Source organism: Ambystoma mexicanum, chromosome 8 (assembly GCF_040938575.1).
Source record: "Ambystoma mexicanum isolate Mex_15411 chromosome 8, UKY_AmexF1_1, whole genome shotgun sequence".
Classification (NCBI taxonomy): domain Eukaryota; kingdom Metazoa; phylum Chordata; class Amphibia; order Caudata; family Ambystomatidae; genus Ambystoma; species Ambystoma mexicanum.
In genome coordinates, this window is record NC_090929.1 from 492,772,757 (window position 1) to 492,793,508 (window position 20,752).

General features: G+C 45.1%; 2 protein-coding genes across 2 annotated transcripts in view; both read right to left on the reverse strand.

Moving 5' to 3' along the window:
• Positions 1-1,823: 1,823 nt before the first annotated feature.
• On the reverse strand, positions 1,824-4,751 carry LOC138472133 (taste receptor type 1 member 3-like). Its single transcript, XM_069610139.1, has one exon. The coding sequence runs from the start codon at positions 4,628-4,630 to the stop codon at positions 3,698-3,700; it is 933 nt and encodes a 310-aa protein (XP_069466240.1). The 5' UTR covers positions 4,631-4,751; the 3' UTR covers positions 1,824-3,697.
• Positions 4,752-9,028: 4,277 nt separating this feature from the next.
• The window catches only part of LOC138472051 (taste receptor type 1 member 3-like), a 214,171-nt gene continuing 202,447 nt past the window's right edge, over positions 9,029-20,752 (reverse strand). Inside the window, exon 5 of the mRNA XM_069610008.1 lies at positions 9,029-9,178. Coding sequence (XP_069466109.1) covers positions 9,029-9,178 — 150 coding nt within the window. The remainder of the gene's footprint in view (positions 9,179-20,752) is intronic.

Sequence of the window (20,752 nt, forward strand, 5' to 3'; positions counted from 1 at the left end):
AAGACCCGGGCCTTCTTATTCAGTTGGAGATCAAGTCTGGTTGTCCTCGAAATTACTACCCTGACATCTACGGCCAAACAAATTGGCCCCCCGGTATTATGGTCCGTTTTCCATCAAGGAAATTATAAACCCAGTCTCATACCGGCTCAAGTTACCAGAATCCTGCAAAAAGATTCACCCAGTTTTTCACACCTCCTTATTAAAACCTTACATTCAATCCTCCCGGAAATCCTGCAGACCCACTCCTGTGGTGGTGGACAATCAACTGGAATATGAAGTGTCCCGGATATGCGACTCCAGGTATAAACGGGGTCAGCTTCAATATCTGGTTGAATGGAAAGGATATCCCCCAAGTGAAAGAACTTGGGAACCACTTTCTAATCTGAATACCCCTGGACTGCTCAGAAGATACCACCTCATACACCCAGGCAAACCTGGATGAACAGGTTTTCGGAGGAGGCATGCTGTCATGACCCACAAGACGCGTCCCTTATCTTCCTGGTCCTTATCGCAACGGGCCTTGCATTCCCTGACACTCCCAACATGGCCGTCCAGCGTGACACGCCTTCCGCGGTCTATACGTTGGACGTAACGTATTCTACTAATAGACCGCACCCCCGCGGCTCTGTGTGTCTCAATGCTATTGCCAAGTAGCGATCAGACGTGTGCTCCTTAGTTCGCAATATTGCTTTCCTGGTTCCTAGCTTTTCTACCTCCATTCCTTCCTCCTTTCCCTTTTCCTCTTGCTTCCTGGACTCGTGCGCCATCAGCACATCTTCTTCGTTTCCCGGATCCCCGGATTTCTGCATCCCGGAATCTTAAACGCACGCTGGAGTCGGAAGAGACTCACTCAGCCTTATTCAAGTCCAGGTCTGTCCGCAAGGAGACACCGCCCACAAAGTCCAGCAAGGATCGGTCTCAGGTGAGAAGGGGGAACTCCGTGACAGATACGCGCAGATATCATAAGCCAATGCTGCACTAGGAGTGGTAAGGTAGGTAGCTCACTTAGATGCAGGATAATATTAACCAGGTATCAATTGACGGCACATGTAACGTTGTGACCTGTAGAGCCGTTGCATAGTTTAAAAGCAGATAGGAATACGAGATATGCAGTGATACACAAAAAGCGATTTCTGCCGTAGGCAGGTAAGAATAAAAGTGAGAGAGGCACACAAGTGGGTAAGAGGCAGGTAATATTGTATGAGAAAGAGTAGAAGGGCGGCGCCGGTTGGCCGCAGGGAGGATTTAGTAGGCAAGAGTTTACAGGAAATGGAGCACGTGTAAGAGAATCAGTTCAAATGTGGAACTTAGCTTAGGTCGCAGCTAGTCTAGGCACCATAGCAAGCCATGTACTGGCGCTGAGCAATGCGGGTGCCTCTGTGATATGCAGAAATGTCAGACGGTTGTATACTTGGGCAGAGTCTTAACGACTGAGAGTTCTGCGATGCTGGTGGATTCCAGATGGAGGACCTAGCAGGCAAATGGTGGGTACGTGATGGCAGCAAGGAGGTAATGAGCCTGGGGACGTGGAGCAGCTCGCAGCGCGGCACGCTCGGTCAGAGGTGCCTTATTTCTGTGGCTTTCTTCTGGGTCGGATCTCGCCTGCCGGCGATTTCAATTGCGTGCAAAAAAGGAAACTGCAGCCAATCCTGGTGTGGCAGTTGGGTCAGAGGCAGTCGTCAGATGATGTCAGCGTCGCAATGGGCTCGGCGGCTGTGGTGTGTATTCTCAGAAAAGTAACTTTTAAAAAAAGTTTTTTATTGTACTAACTTTATACACTGGCTTTTAAAAAATTCAATGTTTATTTCCAATGATCACTTACAGTACATTTTCGAGTTATAATAAGAACTGCATACATTTTACTGAGCACATCATCAAAAACTAGAATAACCATGTAAATACATCCCTATTATACTCTTTTGAAATGTCTCTGTGAGAAAGGGGAGTAAAAGGGACAAATAGAACCAGTGATGGTTCCTCGCTACTTTGTATATAATCAGAGCATTTTAGCAACTTAAGAAAGATCACAAAGCTTTATCTGTGATAAATATGTCTGTGATTAAAGGGTTGGATGCTTAAATCAGTAAGTACATAATGGACACCGGGCTTGTTGCACATTTCATTTTTCACAACACTCACTGTAACATGAAAACATGTGTAACCTTGAACCATATGTACTCATTTAAATGACTCAGGATTTGGATTTGAGGATAACATTTCTGCAATATCCGTCACTCTCTTGCAAAAGTCTGTGACCTGCAGCCCTGCTGATGGTTTGACCTACGACTTCCATGATCCCACATCATTGACTGTGCTGGCTAGACCTGATTGGAGTTGTAGTCCAAATTTTCTGGGTAGCCAAAGGTTGAAGACTCCTACTCCATTGGGATCCCAGGGTCATTTTCCTTCTTGTTTCTTCCCCACTCTGAATTTTAGTTAAGGAAGGGGTGAGAGCGAAAACTGAGCCTGCACAGACATCCTTAAAGAATGATGTTTATAGATTGGTACTTACTATATTGACAGCAGAATAAAAAGGGCTGAGTGAGTCCTGCTTTACACCCAGTACCTGTAGATTGAGCACGCAAAATACAAATTCAACTACCTGACCAGCTCTATTAGAAGGCACTAATAGGACTTCTATTAGAGACCTGTTGCTTGCTCATAGAAAGCCATAGAGGTACACCGAAGGAAGTTACTAGATATCCCATAATAATCACAAGAACAAATGTAAAGAATTGCTAACCAACAATTAAACACAGAAAGTAATGTTGCAGTTGCACAATTTCGTTTTCAGTAAATGACATTTTACTCACTAAATGTTCTTTGTGAAAAACACATTTAGCATAAATTCCCCAGTGACAAATATATTGTAAGTTTACAAAAGCAGTATATCTTAGTAGCTTTGGTTCCACAGACAGAACACAACTCAAATAAAATGTTGAAGAAAAAAAATAAAAGAAAATATAGAAACAAATCCATTTACAATTTGAGAATTTAAATCTTCACAGAAAATATTTTGGAATGTCAGTAACATCGGTGATTAGCTTTCAATCTCTTACCAGTTTGAAGATACTACAGTATTCTTCTATCAGTGTTGTGAATGCATCTAAAATATTCTTGCTATTATAACTTATAGGACATTTGCCTCTTTGAGACCTCATTCTCCTAGGTCCCACTAGAGCACTGGTACTGCCAATCTAGTCATGCTTCCTTTCTATTGGAAAGCTTATAAAAGCCAGACTAAACTATTCTATAGGAATCTTTGCATTGTCATTTCTTGTTCACCTAGTATTTTCCTACTCTTACTACCAAAAAATAATGGTTTTCCACAAGGTATCCGTTAAATGTTTCCACGGTTAAACCTTATTGGATATATCCAACTGTGATCGGGCCACTAGTTCACATATCTGACTGGGATTAAACACTTATTCCATATATCTGACTGGGATGCATCCATTATTTGATATATCGGACTGGGATCATGCCGGTAGTCCATATAACTGACAGGGATCAGGAACATTTTCCACATATCTGACTGGGATCAGGCCATTAGTCCATTTAATTGACGGAATAAGAGACATATCCATTTGCCTGATTGGGATCAGGTAACTTCTTTACATATCTGACTTAGTTTTGGCCATTAATGGAGGGCTCTGAATGAATTCCTTGACAGGATATACATGCCCGGAATGTGACCTTATTCCAAATAGATCCTGAAATACTCTGTCATCTCCAGGTCAGGTTTAAAAAGCAGAATATAACACTTTGGGAAAAAATAACTCACAATTATCCATGTTGTGCAGGCCAGGGTGGTGGTGAACTGTAGGATGTTATTAAATTCACGTTCCACTTGTCCATAGATTGGAATGAAGCTAAACCATATGACAAGGTACCCCAACATAGAGAATGTGATGTCCCTAGCAAGGTTATACTGCTTGAGCGGCTTCTGTGACACACAACTGCACATGAAGGAAAGGAGGGCAAGTATGGCATTGTACGCAAACATGAAGCCCCAGCTCGCCAAAGGCCAAAGCCCACACTCCAGGTATCGAGACAAAAATGTGACTTTTTCATTGGCTGAAGGCCATGGAGCAGTAGCCTTGGAAATGTGCCACACACTGAGCAGGCCTTCCCCCAAAATGATCGCACCTAGCACAGTCCATGTTCCTTTAGTTTTTAGCCAATGGAGGTAGGTCCTTGGCACCTTCTTGAAATCTGCAACAAGTGCAACCTGGAGGGACTTGAGCAGGAAGGTGGACAGCAGCACAGTGTAGCTGAGGAACAAGAACGGCTGCTGCACGCGGCACATTGTGTCGCTGGGCCAGCCGACAAAGACAACTGCGCTACAGCACTCAACTGACAGGGCGAACAATGTCAGGAAGCTCATGTTGCCCCCCGCAGCTTGAACAACAGGCGTGTGGCGATGTCTGAAGAACATGAGTGCCACCGATGCAATCAGGACAAGGAGCACGGCAGCAAAGATGAGAAGAATGATGACGGGTGCATCGCTCCACTTCAGAAACACAAAGGTTGGGTATGAGCAATGGGTGCTTCTCTTATGGGACCACTGGCCAACTGGGCATGGAGCACAATAGAAATCATCTATAAAAAAAAGAACAATTGTAAACATAACATTAGTAAGACATTTCCCATATGGGCGTAAACCACAGTGAGCGAGAGTTTAAACTAAACTAGAGCCATTCTGATAGGATCCCTCACTCAGAAGGGAAACCACCAGCTCAGAGCAAACACATTTCCTTTCACTGAGCTCCTGCCCAGTGCTGTATTTAGCCAGAGCTGTATTTAGTTGCTACAGGACCCCTACATCAGTGATTTCCATTCTGTTTATGTTATTAAACCCTTTATAATCTTGGCTGTAGTACACTTCACCCACATCTTCTTCTATAATCTGTCTATCCACATGTCAATCAACCTTATCTTTTTGCTTTTAGCAATGTTCATTAATGACTCATTAAAGGATTCTGCAAATCCGACCACATCAACCCGACCCTCATCGAACTGCATTGGCTCCCCCTGCAAACCAGTATCATCTTCAAATCCTGTTGCATCATCTACAATGCTGTCACCCTGATGTCCCTAAAATACCTCACTGAGAGACCCAGCACCTCCAAAGGCCTGCAATCTACCAGAAGTAAAGAAATGAGCAGGCGCTACCTCCTATGCTGCAAGAAGGAAAGAACCAGAAGACAGGCCTTCTCTGTCTATGCTCCAAGACTCTGTAACATGCTCCCCATCAACATCAGACTTGCCTCATCGCTTCTACAGTTCTTCGCCTTCAAGGAGTGGCTCCTCCCTAACATCTATGTCCACACACCCTGCACTCCCCACCCTTAGACTTAGTAATCTGCTCCCAACTGTCTACTCCCCTCATTGCTTGTGGATCCCTTGCTGCCAATTCTCCACCCTTGGCCTCCCATTAGCTCCCTGCTCCCTCTGTTGCTTCCCAAAGTTAGGTCTGCACTTAATAAATAGCCTAATAATATGATCATGTCATATAAATGCTGTTATCATCTATCTATAGCAGATATTTATTTTCCCTTGTTTTATTCCAGTCTATCAGAAACTCATGTTGGTTAAATGAACTTATATATAGCAACACCACAGTCTCTTGCTCTCCAGACAGGGTTTCAGTGCCTCCCAGTGGCTTGGCACACCAAAGACGCATGATGTTATCCTCCCTTGACACTGCTAGGCAGCCACCAACATGAACCCTGCACAAGTCCTGGGGCAAAATGAGGCATCTTGAGCTGGGTCATTTGCCCCACTCTCTGAGGTGGAGCCTCCATGCTCCTGCTTTTGATCCAAATAAAGCAAGCCGGCTTCCCCCACACACACTCCCTTATTCATAACATTCCTGGCCACTCTTCTTGGCAGGCTGGGCGAAATGAGTCCTAACCCTCCCTACCTGTCAGTGCATATGCAGCAAAGCACTGCACACTTCTGGCTGAAACTGACTTTGCACTGGCTACCTGGCCACCCTCTGATCTCGGGCACAGGTCCCCTCCCCCGCCAGTTGTACACCTGCTCTGCCTTCCTTGCAACCCTGCACTTAGGGACTGTTTTTTTTTTCTGTTTTCTGTATCCATACAGTCCCTTTACCAGCACTTGACACTTGATGCCTGCACTTAATCTTTACCCTTGCACTTGCCAGCTACTGGCCATACTTTACTTATTGTTATTTATTCTATTATCCTTTTACTGCACTGTCCCCTCCCGCTTCCCCTCGCACTTTCCTCTTCCCCCTTCCTATGCACTTGCGCGATCTGAATGACACCTGGCCTAGTAGGATCATTGTCTGTCTTCCCTCTGTTCCCCCTCCCTTGCCTCGTCGCGCCTTGAAACACTTGTGTATAGGCGCATTATATATGCCATATCATATCATATCATATATCAGACTGAGTACATAGACAGTACTCCTAATCCACAACTTCCCACTTAAGCGTTTTTAAATGTGCTGCATACATTCTCATTGATGCTTCTGTGTGCTATCTTAGCCCATTCTTGGATGTCGGAACAGCCTCTTTTGTAAGTGGCTTTACACTGATGACATTGGTGATTGACAGTTGATGCCGCTTGTTGTTGAAGATGTCATGATATTCAAAAAACGGTGCTCCATACAGCCCTGCTTCACACCACATACTTGCCGCATGGAACTCCCTTGCCTGTCTTATGGCAGTGCCTTCCTCTGTCTAACTGTAAATTACTCCGCGCCCCCTGCCAGACACTTTGTTGTAAATTTGGAAAATTCCAACAATTCCTATCACCGTCTACTAGCTTTGTTGCCATTTGGGATGAGCTGAAGAAGCAGACGGACACCACCGGAGAGCCATCCCTCGTCCTTCTGTATAGGATTTCAGCTTTCCTTTCTGAGAAAATGCAAGTCATATCTCTTCCTCCTTTTACTTCCACCATCAGCCTACCCCATCTAGGGAAGCACTGTATCATTGTTCCATTTCAAGCTCATCCTGAGCTCTCTCTCTCTCGCTGACTGATTCAATCCTTTGGCGTTAACTGCAACACCTAAAGAACATTCGGCCAGTGCCTGCTTGTAGTCATCATAGATGGATAACCATCTATCGCCCAGAACGTAGCCCAGAGAAGATGGATATTATGGTTTGCGGCAACTGGCTAGGCTAGCTGACAAGCCTCTTACATTATGGACAGCGGAGCAGCGTGCCCAACTCAAATCGATCAAGGCGGTAAAAATCCAAGCGCTATCCTAGACTCATGTCTCTCATTACTTCCTCAAATCAAGTGATTCGCCGTGGAACCATCGGAGCACTAGGCTGAGCCGAACAACAACAAGGCTTCAGTGTGTGCAATACTTTCAACATCTACAATCAAAGGACTGGGCCTCTTTGCAAAGATGGTCGCCGTGGTTCCCTGTCCTCCTCTCTGCATCCGACCATCCCAGGATGCACAAGCCTGCAAGCTGCAAGCCAATTGGGGGCTAATTCCAACTAATGGGGCCTGGGAGGCGACACTGGGCCCTGTTCAAAGGCCTGGGTCTTAGGCCTCCAACCCTGTCTTCGCCTCTCTTGCCGGCGTGGCCGGAGGAAATGCTGCACTGCTCCCATCTACTTCTACTCCTTGGGCCACCCTTGATCCGGATTAACTCCCCTTACAGCTCCCTGACCATCGGTACTCCTTTCCAGTCTTACCCACCTTCTACCGATCGCGACTCTCCTCCTAGAAGGTAAGACTGCCACCCACTGTTGTCATCCTTATCCCCTAGCCAGGACACTTGCCCTTCTCATGGTCAAGACTGATGTTTCTTTCCACAGCAGAATTGCCCCCGTCATCTCTGCTAAAGGCCTGGCGCACACTGCGCACCGCTATGAATCTGATGGGGCCGTAGACTCATCTCCGCGTCTGCTTTCAAACTATTCCATATCACTGTGCAACTTTTTGCCTTATAAAAATATGCAGAGCTGATGTAACCCCCATTTTAAGTGGGTGAGGCTTTACCAGTATGCTCTGTTACGACCTCAATCGCCACTCAATTACCGTCATCTCTCGCCCTTTTTTACAGAGCAGCTACCATCGCTCGAATGCTCCCCATGTACTCCTCTGTGTGCGGGCACAGGGCAGCATACACGTTTGTACGGGGCCTTTTGGACTTTACATTTGCTCACTGCAGTGCACATGACCAGAATTTGGCAGCGGATTTGCATTGCTGGGCAAATGTAACTGCTCTCCAACACCAAATTACTCATTTTTAGAAAATTAGCTTCAATGTTCTTTGCAGCTGGATAATTCATACCACACTTGTTTATAGGTCTAGGGTTTTATTCAATGGGAATTCGTCTTAGTGTCCTAGTGTATGGACCACCTTAGGAAAGCCCTCTAACTCTGGCGTTTTCCTCCATCTCGGACCTGAGATCTACCTTTGTATGAAAACGTTTTTCTCATCTCAACTGACCAAACCTTACAACCTCAAAAAGTCTGTGTGGCCCGGCAACCTTCACTCTAGGCGATCTTCACTATCAATGGCCAACAGAGCTTAACTACTCGCCCACAGACCATATGTACCTTCTGCAACATCCAGAGCAGAGACACGCAATTGTACGTGGGCATGAACAATGTATGCATAGTCAAGATACACAGTTGGAATCCATACTGTTGGCCTCAGTTGCACAGCCACAGCAACATGCCTGCAGCAAGACGTTTGAAGCATAGCTCTGCTCATCTCAAACAAATGTTGGATTGGTGATACACCTACGTCACACCAGGGCTTCCTGCCACACACCAGGGCTTCCTGCCCAGGATCCGTCGGGGTGGACTCAGGACAGCACCACGATCAGAGCAGTTCTCTGGCCCGAACACACATCAACCCACACAGGACACATGGCAAACATCTTTATTTACATCCAGGCACCTTGGCTCCGGCCTGCAACCTCCCTTAAAGTCAACAGCGCTACGCCACCACACAAGTGGCACTTGTGAGCCATACAACTAACATAATACTTTCAGACTAAGGGAGATGGGCACGAGCCCCAGTAACAATTCACGACTGGATTACATTCACATACTCACCATAGGAGGCCTGGAACGTCCCCTCGGAGCAGTCGTCGCAGTCGAAGCAGCAGAATTGGAGCCCCTTGAAGAGCTTCACCTGGCCTGGCTCGCAGCGACTGAAGCACTGGGATGTCGGTACCTACACGAGGGGAAAGAAGCAATGAGCGCTGCCTTCCGGATCGGTCAGATATAGCAGCGGGCTCGGCCCTGCAGGGATAAGATTCTCAAAAACAGCACTTCCACTAAGGAAATCTGAGCTGCGTCTATTTATGCGTTTCTGGGCACTATAGGCCCCGATTATATCCCACCTCGAAGAGTGACCTGCTGCAGATGTATTTATTTATTTATTTATTGGTCACTTGTTAGGTGCTTATACAATTAGCAAAACTGTTTCAAAGCGCCCACAGGACAAATAGGGTGGGGACATGGGAAGGTATAATTAATAATACAGAGTAAAAAGGGAGGGGAGCCGAACCTACTATGGCTTGTGAGTGTTCAGAACTTGCAAGTTCAGAGTGGGGAGATAGAGGGGGTGAGGGATAGGTGCTAGGGCGCTCATGGAGAAGTGCTGAGGGGTAGAGGGGGTTGAGGGATAGGTGCTATGGTGCTCAAGGAGAAGTGCACTGGGCAAGTGCTAAGAGGAGAAGGACATAAGTGCAACCACTTATGGGTAGGGTGAGCCTAAGTAAGTGCTGTATCAAGACAGCGGCTGGGATGAGAGTTGTGGGTGATCAGGGCCCCGAGGACACATGAGGGGCCTGCACATCAGTCATGCTACTGTAAGATTAGCAGGGAAGAGAGGAGGAGAACGAAGAGGTAAAGAGAAAGGTCTTGGGGCATTTTCGGCACTTGAGGAGATCAGTCTCAAGACGCAGAGGGAGAGGGAGTCTAATCCACATGAAGGAGCCAGCCAAGGAAAGTGATTGCCCTCCAGCTCTCTGTTTAGCAAACTGCTTAACACGCAGGGAACTGGTGCCAGAGCAGAAGGGGAGTATTTGGTCAGGAAGCGTTGAAGATAGAGGGGTCGCTGGACCCATATAGCCTTGTGGATGATACTGAGGGATTTGAATTTAATCCATGCTGACACAGGGAGCCAGTTAAAGCTTTGAAGGGCAGGAGAGATGCGGTCCATGGCCTTGAGGCCAAGGATAAGTCTTGCTGCCCTATTCTGGGTTAGCTGGAGGGGTCACAGGGTGGACGAAGGAAGATTAAGGAGGAGGCTTTTGCAGTATTCTAGCCTGGAGAGAACCAGAGCACAGGTACCATTGAGTCTCTGGGGGAAGGTGAGGAAGGGTAGAGTTCCTTTGAGAAGGAAGAGCTGAAAGTGGGACTTATTGACAATGTCCTGAATATGAGGGATGAAGGATAGGGAGGAGTCGAAGATGACGCCGAGATTCCTGGCGACAGATGAGGGGGTAGGAGGTGCCCATTGAGGAAGGCCAGAAAGGGGGGAAGAAGTAGGATGCAGGGGACCCAATAGAGAGAATCTCAGTTTTGCTGGCAATGAGGCAGAGTTCATTAGCAGTGCACCAGGCCTGGATGGCAGAGAGGCATTTAGGGATGAAGGAGGGTGCAAGGGCGTCAGTGGGAAGTTTGAAGAAAGTTGAGTATCATCATCAGAGTAGCACTGGAAGTTGGGGGAGAAAGAGGAAATGAGTCGTGGAAGCAGCGAAATGTAAATGTTAAAGAGGCACGGTGAAATAATGGGGACCTGGGAGACGCCACAGGAGGAGGAGTTAGCAGGAGAGGAGAAAGGGCCTAGAATGTTTTTTGAGGAATGGTCACTTAGGAAGGAGGTAAGCCAGCCCAGTGCCCGCTCTGAGATGCCATGGGTGTGGGAAGCCTTTTTATGAGGATGGAATGGTTCACTGTGTCAAATGCAGAAGAAAGATCAGGAAGGATGAGGACAGCAGGGAAGTTGGAGTCAAGCGATGCAAGCATCTCTTCACAGGTGTTCAGAAGAGCAGTTTCTGTGCCTCTGGATGCTCCGAATGCAGAATAATGGTCATGTAGGCCGCCAACAAGTTTGGTATGAGAGTTGAGTTGAGGGAGGGCCAGCTTCTCAAGCAGTTTTCCCAGGAAGGGAGTGATGGAAATGGGGCGGTAGTTGGCTGGGCAGGAAGGGTCTGCAGAGGTTTTTTTTAAGGAGGGGCACACATGGGAGTGCTTGAGGGAGGATGGAAAAGAGCCAGTTGAAAAGGAGTGGTTGCAGAGATCAGCAAGTGCAGGGGCAAGACAGGCAATATTTTCCTTTATGGCTCTGGATGAGCAAGGGGCAACCTGTTTGGAAGAGACCTTCATGGCATTGACAACTCTGATGAATTCTTCAGGGGAGACATGAGTGAAGGAGGAGGGTGAGTGGTGGGGGGGCAGAGGGGGAGGGTTGGGTTAGAAGAGTGCATGACAATGCTGTTCGGTATGTCCTGGGTTTTGGAAGTGAAGTGAGAGGCAAGCACATTGCAGAGGGCCTGGGAGGGAGTAGGAGCAGAAGATACTGTGGATGGGTTGGCAAGTTCCCTGCAGGTTTTGAAGAGTTCAGCTGGATTGTTGGATGCATTGGACCCTCATGCCTGAATGTGGGCTCTTTTCTTTACACGGATGGAGAGTCTGTAGCGTCTTTGGATCAGGCGGCAGGCCAGTTTGTCAGAGGGTGAGCCTGAAGTATGCCATTACTGTTCAGTATCCCTGCACATATGTTTTAGGTCTGCAAGATCGGTGTCGTACCGTTTGTTACGCTTGGAGGCAGGTTTCAGGCCGATCTTCATGACTGGGGCAAGGATGTAAAGGGTGTTAGTGATGGACAGATAGAGGTTGCTGGGGCAGAATCAGCGGTAGCGTTTCACTTGGGTGGGCAGGGGGCAATGAAGGTGGAAGAGAAGGCGGCAGCTGACACTCGTTTGATCGGGCGGATGTTTGTGAGCGAGGTTGGCAGAGCTTTATGAGGGGTTGTCACAGGGCCATAGGGACCCAAGTGGGAGGTGAGGAGAGAGTGCTCAGACCAGGAGAGAGGGGTGAAAAGGGGAGAAGATAGAGTGAGGTTGGAGTGGATGATGGCACATAGTGTGTGTCCAGCAGAGTGAGTAGGGCCAGGGGGAAGAATGGAGAGGGATAGGGAGGAGCAGAGGTCAGTGAAGAGTGAGGTTGTTGTGCTAAAAGAAAATAAAGCAGCAATGTGAATGCTAACGCAATATATCAAGCTTTAGTAATAAGTCCCTCATTTACAATCATCAAAACAAAGTTTTCACTTTTTTGTGAATCTGAAAAAAGGTTTTAGCGTTTCTTGTAGCCCCACGTATAGTGTATGGAAAACTAGTTTAGACGACAGCTGTGGGGGCTTTGCTAAAGTTTGACATCTCGTCCACTAGGTGTCAGTAGCTGGCAGCCTGTGGTGTTCCTGTCGTTCAGTTTAAAACATTGCTGATAATGGCTATTACCGTGTAAGAATCTATAAAATAACTCTGAAAGCCCTGACCCAGAAAACGCATTCCACTTCATTTACTTGCGATTATAGGTGGCCGATTTTAAATCTTTTTTAAAGTGCTTTCTAAGAGCTCTTAAATGTTCGTTTCATGACTCACTAATCGTGTACGCTCAATGACTATCCTTTGTCCGTGACATTGGTTTCGCAAGGATCAGATCACTGTAACAGCCATGCTGTGATTGCAGCTTACATTCTTAACCTTCTTGCAGTAGCCACATCAGCATAATCAATGTATATACAGCTGTGTGCAATTTAAACAATAGGCCTGGACGAACTGCATAAAACGCGGCTAAAGCACCCCTCAAATCTTTTTGATATAATTCATTCTATCCTGTGAGTTTAAGTCAGGTTTTTGGAACGTCGAATCCCAGGTCGAACTCACGGCAGGTTTCCAGATCTCTCGTGTTGATTCGTCATCCAATCAATAGCCTCAGCTAGTATCCCGGACTTATTGGTCGAGTTTGTTCAGCCAATCAAAGCTCTCAAGTGATGATTCATCAAGTTTTCTCACTCAACCAGAACCATCACATCTTTCTGAGCCTCTATAATTGAGCCGCCTCCTTTCCTGTTCCCATGTGGGTTTTGCAAGCCTGCGAGGGAAGGTGTTAACCAAAGCAGGATCACATTTACAGAGTGTTGGGTGCATTTGGAGAGTTTGGGGCTGAGGTAGGGGCCTTTTTAGGAGTTCATGTTTAGGAGTTAGGTGTTTATATTTGTGTATTCTGGTGTTCTTAAGAGTGTTTTCATTCTTCTGTGCAAGCCAGCAATCTTTCAAGGAATCTCAGTCACTATTACAGGTATCCAGTGAAAATCTTACCATGGAAAATGTCACTAGGGGGCGATATGACTCAGGTTTTCACACTGATTGCAATTAAGCAGTCTTCTCAAATATTCTAGGACTGTAGAATAGTAACATGACTCCTTTTCGTGAGGAAGGTTTTTTAGAAGTTTCACCTAGAACCCTACTACAGCTACCTGTTTGATAACCCCACGCATGAAAAACAATCCTGGTCTACTTTTTGGTCCCTGACCTGTACCGGACAACAAATCATCGGTGTCATCCAGGCTGGTGTGTTGGCTATGGGCAGATATTTTTCAATCGTTTTCTGCAATGTTGTGACTGTTCATTTTTATGAATGTCCATTGTTCAACATGCAGCACTATTAAGTTTCCCCTGTAATTAGAAACAATAGCCCTGGCTGCACTAAAAATGATCTCGGACTGCACACTTGCAGACTGCAGCTTAGCAAGTCAAAAACAACTTGCTCAAGTGCTGCTGAATAGACTGACTGCTTGCTGTATAAACACTGCACTGGGATATCTTCACATCCCAGCATATATACGACCACAGAGATGTGGTACCCAAGTTGGTCTCTGCCTTCCAGCTGTACACCGTTTCTGTCAGAGCATATGGATGGCCAGATTTGGTTGCTGTTTATTCTGTGTGAAGTACTGCCACATTTCTGACTTTCGCTGTGGGCTAACAACAGAAAGGCTGGATTCATCAAGCAGTAATGGCGGTGGTGTTCGAGATGCCACATAATGATGTAATGTACTTTGTGATCTGTGACAGGAAGACTGTTTCTCAAAGTGATTGCACACTAGTAGAGGGTGAGCTTCTATTACTACAACATCCCCTGTACCCGTGGAGTCATTCTCCTCCTCTTCAGTATTACTGTTTCCAGCAGAAATACAGGTTCCTGCCTTGGCACTGATGGACCATAATGTTTGTCTTGCTCATCATCCATGTCATCTTCATCATGACTTGTTAGTAGATGAGGCAGTTGAGATAGACACCTGGAATTTTCAAGCTCTTCCTGCTGTTAAACTACACAATGTGTTGTTCTTCCCTGATCTCCTCCCTCTTACGCGGACCTTACAAATTCTTAAAAATCACACCTGTCCAAAAGGGGGGGTTCCTTAGTTTACATACTCAACCTAACAGAAATTCACTCACCCCATGGTGACAGGGGACTAAGTATTTATTAGTGCTTTCTGTAAAATAGTGCACAGTCACAATAGGCACACTTCAAATTTGGTGCAGTATTGCCACACACAGCAACACACAGTGAAACCTTCATTTGCCATTTACAAAACGTCAGAGAAAGGTTTCAAACATCCCAATGCTCACCAGCAAGGACAAGTGCCATGCAAATAGTACTCACCGATTATAAAATCTCCTCGCCTATGTGAGTGAGCTAATAGATTTTGCAAGCTCTGCACTGAGATAGTGGGTGGAACTGAAAGTGCAACCTCCTCTATGGTTTTTGGTGGATGTTGTGGCAAAGTCCCCTGTCATATTCTGTGACGTCTAGTGCGCTGTGCAACAGGGCCCGGGCCCTCCCTGAGCTAGTGAATAATGGCTCCAGGGACTGCATGTGGAAGATCCCCTGGTCACTGTTAGGACAGTTTTTCTGAAGTCCAACTAAGGGCTTAGTAAAACCATTCAACTGTGACAGTGCATGCCAGCACGCTTAGTATAAGGCTGTACCACCTGAGTATGGGTAGCGTAGACAGAGCAGCCTGGCTTATATTAGGAGGGGGAGAGGGCTGTAGAATCAGTACAATGACATTGTATTATACATATGGTCCAAAGAAACACTGATGCACTATGTATTGTACAAATAAAGGATTTATTTAAATACAAGTAGACCAAGAGATTCTTGGGTAAGTAAGAACTATCACAAAATGTCTTCCGGTGTCATGGTTAACAGCCATTATAGTCCCCATCCATAAGAAAGGTAGCTGGGATTGCCTGATAATTACCGACCGATTGCTCTCCTAGATACAATCGGGAAGATCTTTGGTTCTCAGCTGTGCTTGAAGCTTGTTCAATGGGCGCAATCATCTGGTATTCCTGACATATGGCAAGCTGGCTTCACAAAAGGTGTGGGTGTCGATGTCAACCTCTTGATTCTCACAATCCAGAAATTTGAAGCCCAGAAAGCAGGTATAACATCTACCTAGCATTTATTGATATGAAGCAGGCCTTCGATTGTATAAATAGAGGCCTGCTCTGGAACAAATTAAGAAAGTGGAAGTGCCCATCAAATATTCTTGATCCAATCATGGCTCTTCATTCGAACACCTCAATCCGGGTACGCCTAAATAGAAATGGAGACCTGTTCGATCCCATTCCAATGGCAAGGGGTGTAAAGCAGGGGTTCCCCCTTGCAGCGGATCTGTTCAAACTATTTTTGGCGGATTTACCGGATCATCTAGGTCATGTCCACTGTTTTTCCCCAAAGGTTAACCGTGTTCCAGTAAGTTGTATTGCCAATGCAGATGATCAGGTGCTAATTGATAGAACTCAAATTGGTCTTCAAAGGTTGCTCAACTCTTATTTGAGTACCTAACGATCAATGAGGTCAGAATTAACACTGAAAAAAAACATAAATTGTGGCAATTGGCACTGCTTCAAGTAAAAAGGCAAAGGCGTTTAGGTGGACTGTAGATGGCCAGTTCCTTGACACTGTAGACTCAATAAGATACTTGGGTGTGCAGTTTAACAATTCTATTTGTGAACATCAATGGGTGAAAGACCTGAAACTAAAATCCATGAGTCTTGCCTTTCAAGCGGCAAAAATAAACAAAAGTTATGGTAAATTTTCATTATCCCCGGTCTTAACGTTCTACTTACAAAAGGTAGTACATATACTAACTTTTGGTGCTGAGGTCAGCTGTAACATCAGCGAGCGCATTTGGAACTCTCTAGAGGGGCGTTTTTGGCGCTATGTTCTCCATTTACCACAATGTGTCTCGATGATATCTTTACGAGATGAACTGTCATTGAACTCACTGCATAGCCATGTGATTTGGCAATCAATCGCATTATTGCGAAAAATGTTTGTTGAGAATCCAATGCCCGCCTACCAAATATTCAACAAATTCTATGTTGATACCAATGCTACCTTATTAGATACTTGGCCTTCGAGAGTACAAGCCTGGGTTGATGCTGCGGGAATCTCTGAGTTTGATCTTTTGACCAGACCTCAAGTTGCAAAAAAGAAATTTGAGTCTTGGGCTTGGATCATCAACATAGACAAACGAGAATAACTATCTTTAACACACTAGACATTGGTCAAAAAAAGTTAAATCTCCAGTCGCATTATTTAATGCATTCTCCTTCTCGCTACTACCGTGAGCAATTCCTCAGGTTTCGATTGAATATCTTGAAATCCAAGGAAAGTCTTTGGCAACGAAAAGACAAACTGGCAAAAAGACAATCTATGTCGATTCTGTTCATTGGCAGTTGAATCACTGAAACACCTAATCATTGTGTGTGAGAAAACCAGTGCCTTGCGATCTATACACCTGGGTCAATTTGCTCCCTTAGATGAGGATATGTTCACTTGGTGGCTCAAGATTTCATCTGGCGCAAATGTAAAACATGTTGGTGCAATTGTAAATTATCTAGATGCACTTCTGAAATGCCCTTTTTGAGCTGTGACCTCAAGATTCAATTCTGTGTTTTGGTGAAAATGAACAGCGAATGAATTGTCTCCTTGCATGTCATGTACAAACTGGCCGATGTGTTCTTATCCTTGTTTCTGATCATCTGCCTTCTTTCTTTGATGTGAAGAGCTATTGGTTTTGGAGGAGTTTAGTGTAATGTTAGTTGAATTGAAATAAAAGTTTTTACATATGTTAAAACTGTAGATTTTTCAAATAAAAAAAAAAGAACTGTCACATAATATAGAACCACTATTATAAAAAAAACACAACACTGCTATTAAGGCACACAGGCCAAAGCATAGACCTTATTTAGAACGCCTAACAGTATTTCAAGGCGAGTCAATCCTTCTTAACACATTAACTACAGGACACATCTATTCTTTGGGAGTAAAGCCATTGGTTACTTTATGATTACCTTAAGTAATACAAGGGTAGGACAAGGGTAGTAGACCCTAGCAGTTATACCATGACACTCAGCAAGGAAATCACATAGTAAAGTGTAGAGGAGGAGCCAATTGCCTCTACTGGAAGTCCCGCCCCCATTTTGCTTATATGTTGGCAACTGGAAATTGCGACATGCGCAGAACCAATAATGGTACCTATACCGCGAAAAGTCCTTGAAACAAGGTATGCGTTGAGAAAACCCTATATGATGTATCCGCGAAGAAATTACTGTCTTCTGAAGGAAGTACCGGACGAAGTGTGAAGAGGAGTGAAAGGCAAGACTGGTGACATCACATGAAGCAGAAATGATGCACCAAGAAGAGATACCAATCAAGAAGGTAAACAGACCTTACAGAATCTGATAACAAAGTAGTAAAGAATCAAGTCACCCTTTATGTGCAGAATGAAGATTGCACGTGTAAGGAGCACAGAAGAAGATGAAAACCGTTTTATAATTATACAGATGCAGTACTGCAAGTAGACTAAGAATTCATGAAGGCTGGCTATAAGTAGTGAATAGACTGCAGGTGGTGCCGCTAATATATATATGTGTGTGAGAATTTGGATGTTCCACAACGCATTTTAGCAAATTTGGACCCTGAGAATGCAAGGGCTGCAAGTGTGGCGCATTTGAATAAAACAGCTGACGACGAAGGAAGATTCGAGAAGGCTTGGCTAGCCCAGAGTAAAGAGTTGGGGCAGCCAAGAACCTGGGTATCTATTCGAGGAGATAATATGATTGTGAGAAGCAAGCCGAGCTCCTGTTGAGGTGTAATAGGAAAACACTATAAGTGCCAGGTTTTATTCATTTAATAATATTAAATACAACGAAGGAGCTCAAAACGTGGTCTCCTGTCACATGGCCAGATGAAAATAGACTGTGGGCAAGCTACGCCGAGACCACAAGATAAGGCCATGCTCACACTCCCTTTTATTCTCAAGAACAGTGATACTTGCAAGGCCGAGATCAAAGACTAACTGACTGGCAGACTGTAGGAGTGATGATGGATCAAGGTTGGCTTGGTCATGCCTCCCCACCCAATTAGCCCAGCGGCCAAGCCAACCCTCCAGCACCTGGGGTACCAGCTTGCGTGCTGCTAGCAAGTGGAATATACCAGAAGGGTACACGCATGTCAACCAATTGTAAAGGGCCACGTAGCCGAGCCATATAGTTTGAGAAGCCAATATAACATCATGTATTAATATGACACAAAAGATGACTTGCACTAGGGGTGGGCTTAACTGTCCACCTGACCTTAGAGACCCAATCACGATTCCATACCCCATAGAAAGTATACTTAGATGTTCCCTGTTGGGTTTATAGTGATTTTTTCGAATTACATTTTTTTTCGAATGCCATTATCTCGAAAACATTTCGTCGAAAAAATGTTTTAGAATGTTTTTGAAAAAAAAGCCAAAAAAAATGTATTAAGTAAAAAAATAATCCATTCAAAAACATTTTTTTCGACGAAATGTTTTCGAGATAATTGCATTTAGAAAAAATGGATTCGAAAAAATGACCGGATCCCTCCCTTTTGCCCTATTTTGCCATGTAGTATGATGGCAGCGATGACGAGCTTTCACTATATAATCTTGTTTTTCATGTAAATCATTGAGAAACGTATGAGTGTTTGGCATCCGTTGATGCCCGTTGTACTCCCTGTTTTAGACAATTGCAAATAAAACAGTTGTGTTCTGCCAACTTACTGAGTCGGTCTGATTATTGATGTATGAGTAAGATCTGCATCCCCATCCACCTCAGATACTGTTACCTCGTCTTAAAGGGCCTAAGGGTTCACTTGGTAGCAGAAAGAGGATGGTTCAGGTCCATCGGTTAGTAGGCTATTAGAATTTTCCGAAAATCGGATATCCTCCGCCATCCAGCCGGAGGATTGCGAAGTTTCCTGTGGAGAGCGGCCAATATAGAACTCTTGCAAGAAAATCGATACAGGTGGGACGAGCCCCTCTTTCACAAAATCCCTCCTGGTTTCCACAGGCGCTGAGCGGACTGAAGGTGACGGTGGCCGATTGAAGGAGGGGGCAATCCCGGGGGTCTGGAGCTGAAAGGCGAATGGTGAGTGGACTAAGGGGACTGGCAAAATAAAGGGGATGGGATTGTGGTAATAGAAATAGTGACAGGGTTGTTTACTATATGACGAGGAACGTCAGAGATATATTACGAGGAGCATCACATGGCCTAGTTTCCTAACTCAAGGAGTTTAAGAAGGAGTCATTTCAAAACCCAAGTGGGTAAAATTAAGCTGCACATATACAGGTCTATGAGAGGGAATGATTCAAACTCCAATCAGAGTATTTTAGAGTCTGAGAGAAAAGCAGTATAATGACGAGATATGTGTAAAGTCGACTAGTCTGTCTGTTTGAGTATTTTCTGTTTTGAAAAAGTGTCGAAGAGTGACAAAGATAAGCTGTGTTAAGAAGAGACAAAGGTTATCTATCTATCTTGGATCGCTGGCGGTGGCGACCGCAGGGCAGATTGAAATAATGAAGAAATAGAGGCTTTGAGCGGCCAGTGTTGGAGCGTGCTCATATTTGTTATTTTTCTGAAACGTATTTCTGTGTAATCAACGGTAAGTATTGACAGTCAATTGAGACTTGTCCCAATGGGGGATGTTACTCCACTGATATGTGCAAGACACTGTCAAAACACACACCTAAGCTCAGATCGGTGTAGACAGAGGTGGAGTGGTTTTATCGGTCTCTCTACAATAACCTATGACTTGGGTTTCAAGAGCTGTTTTAGGTTTCATGGCTCAGAGTTTTCCCAGTCCCATATTGGAGAGTTTTGGGAGTAGCCCTTCACCTGCCAGGATCTCTGAGGTTGATCATCTCCAAAGGGGGGTGGAGATTCCTGTAAGAGAGTAGAGAAGATGGAGAAATCTCACCCCATAATAACTTCTACAGGGAGCCAGGGAATTATGGCTGATGATATTTCACAGAATTCGCCCCAGATGTCCATGTGTACTGGTATTTTAGGGTATACTTCATTGTCACAATGTACGCATGTCACTCTAACTAGGGCAGCGTTGTCTAGGTCTTTTGTTGTAACTAAATCGGCAAGTATAGCGGTCTGCTTACTACCCGAGTCGTTCAAGGCCCTTACTTGCCACTCATTCACCCACACCTTTTCATATGTGAACTTGGTAGGAGTTTGGCATGAACAAATGCTAAAAGGTAGAGCTCTTCCTCTGGCTCTTCCCACTCTTCGCCCTTCAAACAGCCTATTTCAATAGGTTCGTGTTTTATATTATTTGGGCATTGTCTAGCTAGATGCCCTGTTTCTCTACAGGAAAAACAGACCAGAGGAGGTGGTCT